Raw genomic sequence first — 7,961 nt, forward strand, 5'->3', positions numbered from 1 at the left:
AATTGAATTTTTTGTGTCATGTCCAGTCAAGCCTAGCAGAGCCTAGCTAGTGTGTATGAGCTAGTTCATATACAAAGCAAGGTTGATTAGAAGCACATAAGAGTGTGAATGCAAAGCTAAAGGAGAAAGCTTGCAGATGTGATGTTGTTATTGATAAGTGATTTTGAGCAAAAGGATTAAGTGTTGATGAGAAGAGTAGACTAATTGCTTGAAGGTTGTCCAAGTAGATCAAAATCAAAGATGACAATGAAAGTCTTATCAGTAAACTAGCATAAGGATTGAACAGAGATTTGAACCAACAAAAGTGAGTTGTAATCACATAGATCAAAACTTACTATTTTATTTCTTATCATTATAAATAGTTTGTATTGAAATCCTTTTAATTGAGGTTGACCTAACATTCATTTGAAGACTTAATAGTTTGTGTAAATCCTTTAACTAGGTGACATTCTAAATAGAATTATCAAAGTCCTCTTACAAGGCCACTCCCAACAGGGTGATTAAATCCTCTAACCATGTCACATTTAATAGTGTGTATTGTAAACCTTTAACAGAGTTGACTCCTAACAGAGCTCACTTCAAAAGAGTGAAAAAGAGTGACATGTTGCTGGTGGTTTTTCCCAAATTGGGTTTCCACATAAAATATTTGTGTCAAACTGTGATGAATGTCTGATGAAGGTTTAATATGTGATGATGTTTTTCATTATGCAATACAAGTTAAGTTTATGACAATGCTACAGTATAGACCAAGCAACAACAAGTTAAGAAGGATGAATAGAACATTGATGTGTTTAATGTTTAATAGCTCAAGTGGTACATATAGACCTTGAATAATTGATTCAACCCCCCCCCCCCCCCTTCCCAATTATTCTAAACATTTCTAACATTAAGGACCTTAGATGAATGCATATGCTAAATGCAAAGTGCTGGAAAACCTGAAACCTATTATAGGACTCAAAATGACAATCGGGTACATATGCACAAAAAGATCTTGTAGGGGGTTATTCGCAAAGTTTTCAACTAGGCACTCCAAAATTCTAGCAAATTTTAAGAGCTCCAAAGAGTACATAATTGGAAGTCATTTGTAAGAAGCAGATTGAAGATACAAACTGTAACTAACAATCATAAAACATTTATTTAATATTGATTATGAGTGGGATTGGGTAAAGGGATACATCTCACTGTTCCATAAACTTGCAAAAGGTTGATGTTTTCTTCAAGAATATTGGCTTGAAATAAAAATTCAACCATTGATCTATAGTCATTGAACAATAGATGGATGCTAGGTACACATCATAGTGGTCACACTTATCAATAATAATGACTAGAGTGGTGTCTCTAGTCAATTGGCATTTGACAATTAACATTGGCCCACATGACAAGTGACAACTATTAAAACGGGGTTCTTAATAGGTAATATTTTTCAATACAATTAAACTTTTTTCATTTGTAGGAAAAATATTCACCTCATGCATTATACAACTTTTTCCTTCAAATGCAAAAACAATTCCTAATATATTATATATATTTTTGTTCAAAAACAAAAATGTTGCCTCATACATTATACAGTTTCCCCCACATTAATGAGTGATTTACTTGGATTTTATGGATTCTTTCTATGGTAAGAAAAAAAAATGCCAATTTATGAACTATTTTTCCCCTACTTTGAAAAAAAACACCATTAATATGAAATTCACCCCCCCCCCCCCCCCCAAAAAAAAATAATAATAATAATAATAGTAATAATGATGGTGATGATGATAATGTAGGACTCCCCAGGATTTTACACCATTTTCCCAAGAGGGGGTTTCTTAAATTTATCTATGATGATAGACACATTATTAGCTATTCATTACATCATAGGAAATAAATGTCACTAAAGTTGTTCTTGTTAAGATGGCATATCAATGAAGAACATTTGAGTTTGACACCATGTAGCTTCCTTCATGTGTGATGCCTAAATGTTTGGTAAGAAGACAATTTTGGTCCTAAATATTGATTGGAAATAATGATACTATTATTTGGATTCTATTGCATATTTTTTCTAGATTTCCTAAAGTAGAAGATCGTAGAATCAAAATAATTGGTTGAAGATATGTCTTATAAATGGTGCTATGAAGTCATCGGTTCCCATGTTGTATAATAGGGAAATTTTTCTAGTTGATAGAAAGGGGGAGACTTAATGTCTATATTTTATCTCACAAATTGATACATTTGCTTCTACCGAGAGGAACAATGAAGTGTGCAACTTCCTTAAGATTTTTTTGAGATGAACTCTCCCAAATAGGGGGATTGGTGTTTCTGAACATGTTTTTCTAGAAAGGGGGACATATATATGGTAGTGCATTAGGAAAGAAGCACAAAGAAGAGATATTCTTGAAAAGGGGAGAAATATAGTTAGTGTACTTTTTAGTGTTGCATCCTTTGTCCTTGATGTCAAAGGGAGGGAGAAGTGCATACAATGGATCATTAGGTTGCTAGTTTTTTGTTGACATGTCTATCATTGACAAATGAGAAGATTGTTAGCATTATGTGTACAGTGTTGCCTTTGATGTCAACATACCATGTTGTGTGCATTGATGTCAACTTGATGAAATGTTATATGAATTCAATATTGTAACTAATCCAAAGAAATATGAGAAGTGTTCAATGTTGTCATTCATGTCAATCTACTTTGTGAATCGATGTCAACTTGATGAAGATATATTGCAACACATATTTTATCATTTGACTAAATTTAATTCACCTAGGAAAAAAAATTTAAATGCACTACTAATCTAAAAAATCCTAATATCTACAACTTTCTACTAATCTAAAAATCTTAGATATCTATAACTCTTAGACATAATTTATAATACAAAGATTATAATGTAAAAATAAAAAATAAACAATTTTTTTCTTAATTACAAATTTTTTTTAAATACTTAGAAAAAAAATCCTCATAAAATCTAATACAATAAGATTTATATACATCAATTTTACACACAACTCTATTTTACCTTGCATACCACCCACAAGCCTTAATCTATTTGCATTATGTCTCTAACTTGGTTGAGGAATTTTAGAGGAAATTACTACATATAGCTTGTTTTATTTTATGGGATTCCTTTGTGAAAGAAAAAAAACAGATGGAGAAGTTAATTGATATAACTCGTGTAGTCTCTCTATAAGAAAACAAACTGGTTGTAAAAGCATATACGGAAACTTAAATTGGCCTAGGTAGGTATGGCCATTCTTTATAATAGGGGCAAACAGTGAAGGCATGCACAATCCCCTCCTTCAAGATCCAACCTAACCCAATCACATGTTGCCTACAAATTTTGAAAATCCATCTTGCACTACTTGCTCATTCATATTAAATATCTTCAACATTTGTAGAAAAAACAATGCAGTAGGAGGCCACAAAGAGAAACCCATCATAGGCTTTGAATGACAAGGGAAGAATGAGCAACCAGAAATGGTAAGAAATTTGCCACCATGTATTTACTGATCGATTAGATAGATGTCAAGAGGGAAAAATCTGAATTTCTTTACTTTCCGTGTGCTTTTGCATTGTGCAGATAGATCTTAGCATTAATAAAGAGAAAAAAACAACATATCATGATTCATGCCCATCAAACTCATCCACGTCATCAATCAGCTCACAGTAACTCTACATCTACAGTAAGATCAGAGCGCCTATAAATGTGATCAATACTTGCACTCTCATGCCAATCCACTTTGTTCATAATGTTTCTACACCCACTTTGTTTCTGATTTGCCTTCACCCAACACAAAGAAAGTTTCTTCTGCCATCTAACTCTTCAAAGTCTAGAATCTTTTCTGCATGTTCATGTTTCTATTGTGCTGTAAACTTGTGGAGAGAGTGTTTTGCTTGTATTGTCATTAATGGCGGGCTTAACTCCTTTCTTTTCTGATGATGGGTATTCATTGTCCACTCTCTATGGCTCATTCAATTCTTCTCTCCCTTCCATTTCCACTCCACAAGATCCTCTTCAATATAGAAACTCTCTTGTATTGCCCATTGAGCAACTCTTTCTTGATAAGGGCAACTCTAGTTTGGAGCCAAGAGAGTATCAGTATGGTCTTCAGGGGACCCAAGCTTACTGTAATGAGATAAACAAGAGAAACGCCATGGATGGCCATCTTGTTGCTGGCTCACCCATTAATTTTGTAGATAGAGAAGAGATGGATCAGCAAAAGAGTAAAGATGAGGTTCTCAAATCCAAAGTGGTGAGTTTTGTAAACCAGTACTTTTATCTTCATATGGCTAGATAGTTGATTTCCTTAATGAATTGAGTTGAAAAATGAGTTGTATTAATTGTGTAGCATGAGGCATCTGCAACAAAGAATAGGAGGAGCAGAGAGAAAGGATGCAAGGGGAAACAAGTAAGAGAGGCAGCAGAGAAGCTCACAAAGGCAGAGGGTGGGCAGAACTTCGTTCTGGTCAGAGCTCGAAGGGGCCAGGCTACAGACAGGCATAGCATTGCAGAGAGAGTATGTTTCACTTTTCGGTTTGGTTCGTCAATTAGAATAGGGAATAGGAATACATATTCTCATTTTGCATCTAAAAATGAGCTTATACCCATTCTTAAAAAATAGCTGTTATTGGAATAGTCATTCCTATTCCTATATCCATTCCTACTCTCCATTCCTATTACATGGATTAGTAGTTGAAACTTTTAAAAATTCGAAGTTATTGATTTTGATTGTGTAATTTTTTATTAATATTTTAGATTCTATTTTGTTGTTTCAATTTTATTATTATTATTGATATATTAAGTCATATTTTATGAATCATCGTCCTTGTAAGATAAATTATATAAGAAAATATGTTTATACTTTCAGATTAAAAAAGTTATAGTAAATTCAATATTATGAATTGTAAAATTTTTATGTCTTTAATTCTTATTGGTTGTTTGACTGAATTGCTTGCAAAATATAAAATTTCAGGTGAGACGAGAGAAAATCAGAAAACGAATGCGCTTCTTGCAAGATCTTGTGCCAGGTTGTTGCAAGGTATTGATAAAAGCTTCTGAATTTCTTATACTAACTTTACTGTAGTCATATAATAGTTCATTATATTTTTAAACATAAATGAAATGCAAAGTAATCATCAAGTTGTTTTACGTAATTGTGTTTCATATAAAAATATGGGAGCAAACTAAGTATGACAAAACAATATGGTTAAGTGCACTTGACTTGTAGAATTTAGATTGGCGACTTCGAGGGAATGGCCAATGCTTCACCTTTGTGAATCCTAGATCCATTGAGTGTTGAGTAGACCATTTATTTATGTGGGTTCGTGTTAACCACTACTCATGAAACATGGGTCAATGAGTTTGATTCAAAGCCCAACATATCACCTTTGTGAGAGTCGCTTAGATGTAAGGAGTGCTGTGTAGACCATTCATTCTCATGAGAGATAAATTACTGTAAACTATTGCTTATGATTCAAAAACTACATAATTAAATTCTAATAGTAATGACAAACATTGTTCTATTTGATCTTTTGAGACTCAACTTCTTTTAAATATGTATACTGACACCACTGTCATCAAAGATGTATATCACATGTGAGCTAATATCTGGGTAAGATGGCTTTATATAATTGTCTTTTGTTCTGGATTCTGTCCGAACTTTCGAGACTCCTCCCACCCACTATTTTATAATATGTATGAATACTATTTATAAATTATACTATAACATGTATTACTGTTTGGCCTTGATGGTTGCAGGCAAATGGCAAGACGGTTGTTCTAGACGAGATCATCAACTATGTGAAGTCTCTACAGAATCAAATCGAGGTAAATAGCAATGCTGAACATCCTCTGCCAAGCAAAGGTTTTAACTCCGATTGGGATAAAAATAAAGTGTTTTTTTCCACTGGGACAAAACAAAATCCAATCTTCATAAGCTTTATCTCTAATTGGGCTGAAAAAGATTTCGTCTTTCCAAGTTATTTCTCCAATTGGGTCAAAAAGATTGAATCTTTGCATGAAAACTGGCAGTTCCTATCCATGAAGCTCTGTGCGGCAAGTCTCTATCAGTCACAGAATGAAGTGGGTCTGGGTCAGAGTCAGAGACAGGTAATATGTAGTGATGGTCAGTCAGTTGAAGTGAAATGAAATGGCCCATGCGTGTATTCGTATTTGTATGTTAATTCTTTGTGTGAACAGGTAGCATATGAAGGAGGATACGGCATGATGGAACCTCCCAATTGTACTTTCCCCACACAATCGCCAACTGACGTTGCATGTTTCCCCCGTCAAACAACAACAATGGTAATTACACCTTCTCTTCTCTTCTCTTCTCTTATCTGCCATTGAGAAGACAGTAAGATAAAAGAGGTGTCTTGTGTATGGCAAACAAGAGAAACTAATGTGTTCTTTGACGGCCTTGTCAGCAGGGGGCAGAGGAATTGGAAGGCATTGTGCATCAACTGTTTGCACAGTGAAAGGAAACGCCCTACTTTTGACTGCAAAATCGGCCTCTTCAATAAACCCTGTTGTGGGTTTATGTACTACGTAACCAATTGCTCCATGGATTCCCCGTACTCTCTTCAATTATTGGGTTTACTGTTGGGCCCCGTGGGATCAACTTGGTCTACTCTGTCTTCGTGTAACAGAGCATCTCTCTAGTTTTTTCAATATAAAATTCATCAGATGTTTTTAATATCGAACTGTTTCCATGCTCATTGCCGACTTCACTGTGGATGCATTTCATTTTCTACAACTTCCCATTTTTGTTGTGATTGTTTCTGATATTTCAAGATACCTTGCGTACACACTCTCATTTCACCTTGCATTACATTTCATGTAATTCACCGTCAAATGATCTGATCTGATGGGAATAACAAGTTCTTGGACTGTTTGGCGAATATAATTGGATGTCTACAAGTTCTAGTTTTCTTTTTCATAATTCACTGAAAGTTTTGTTCTTTTGACCATGACTACAAATAATCCTCGCTAAAGATGGATATGATAGATGGTTTACAGTCAAATCAAATAAAACATCTCTTTTTTAATGATAAGTGAGTGTCTAATAATATGTTGGTGAAGTTAATTGGTTTAATTATTGGGTTTGAGATTTTGAGCATATAGAAGGATAATATTTTTTATCTTCTAAAATAAAAGATACTTAGTCTATCAAAAACGTATAGAAGGATAATATTTGTTTATCTTCTGAAATCAGAGGATACTTACTTAGTCTATCAAAAATGTATGATCAGTGTGATTTGACAAGGGGACCTCATTTTTTAATCAATGATTCTTTTTCATCTTATTCATTTATATTATGTATGTCTTTTGGAAGGAGAATCATTTACAAGTCAAAATAATTCATGATGTTTATTGTTGGGTCCCTAAACAAATGACATTTTATGCTTAATATAGGTACATGAATATGTGGGAAGTTTTGAATGTTGATGTATAGTGACTGATTGAAAGTCGATCAATTTAAGTTTGTTCCAAATCATTGTCTTGTCACACTTTAAATGCTAGTTTCACATAACAAAGTTTTCATACTTCTTATCTACAAATTAATGGATGATGTGTTTCCTATGTGACTTAAAAGCTTCAAAATATATGAATGTATATCTGAATATAATTAATATAATTTAATACATGTATTTATAATAAATGAATATATATTAATATAATTAATTAAATAAATTGAAATATGTTTTCTTACTTTAATATTTTTTTTTAAATGTAGTAGGTCATAAATACATTTTAAAGCTTTTCCTCTCATTACAAGGTATGAACATCCTTATAAGCATAATGGAAGGAGGTTTTTAGTGATTGTAGTTGTGGACATGCCTCTAGTTGTGGACATGCCTCTAAAATTGTGGAATCATAGACAAGGAAATTAATTGTTTGACAAAAAAACTTTATGACAAGTGAAATCCCGAAACTACTAATTTACATGATTGTTTAATATGTTTGTGCATCATACATTGC

General features: G+C 33.2%; 1 protein-coding gene across 2 annotated transcripts; it reads left to right on the forward strand.

Annotated features, from left to right (window-relative positions):
* The first annotated feature begins 3,709 nt into the window (after positions 1–3,709).
* On the forward strand, positions 3,710–6,677 carry LOC149572872 (uncharacterized). Of its 2 annotated transcripts, none has more exons than XM_089813944.1 (7): positions 3,710–4,233; positions 4,330–4,497; positions 4,954–5,019; positions 5,739–5,807; positions 6,012–6,089; positions 6,180–6,284; positions 6,410–6,677. In XM_089813944.1, the coding sequence occupies exons 1-7, from the start codon at positions 3,889–3,891 to the stop codon at positions 6,455–6,457; spliced, it is 879 nt and encodes a 292-aa protein (XP_089670070.1). In that variant the 5' UTR covers positions 3,710–3,888; the 3' UTR covers positions 6,458–6,677. The 2 variants fall into 2 exon arrangements, with proteins under 2 accessions (XP_089670070.1, XP_089670069.1); XM_089813943.1 differs by having other exon boundaries at positions 3,713–4,233; positions 6,407–6,677.
* Positions 6,678–7,961: the final 1,284 nt, after the last annotated feature.

The sequence above is a fragment of the Cupressus sempervirens genome, chromosome 2, assembly GCF_028749045.1.
Source record: "Cupressus sempervirens isolate cs-2001-9-10 chromosome 2, ASM2874904v1, whole genome shotgun sequence".
Classification (NCBI taxonomy): domain Eukaryota; kingdom Viridiplantae; phylum Streptophyta; class Pinopsida; order Cupressales; family Cupressaceae; genus Cupressus; species Cupressus sempervirens.

Coding starts and splice junctions, on each gene's coding strand:
- LOC149572872 (XM_089813943.1), top strand. CDS start 3,889: ATGGCGGGCTTAACTCCTTTCTTTTCTGATGATGGGTATTCATTGTCC. Junction 4,234..4,329: donor AGGTTCTCAAATCCAAAGTG/GTGAGTTTTGTA, acceptor TTAATTGTGTAG/CATGAGGCATCTGCAACAAA. Junction 5,020..5,738: donor TTGTGCCAGGTTGTTGCAAG/GTATTGATAAAA, acceptor TGATGGTTGCAG/GCAAATGGCAAGACGGTTGT.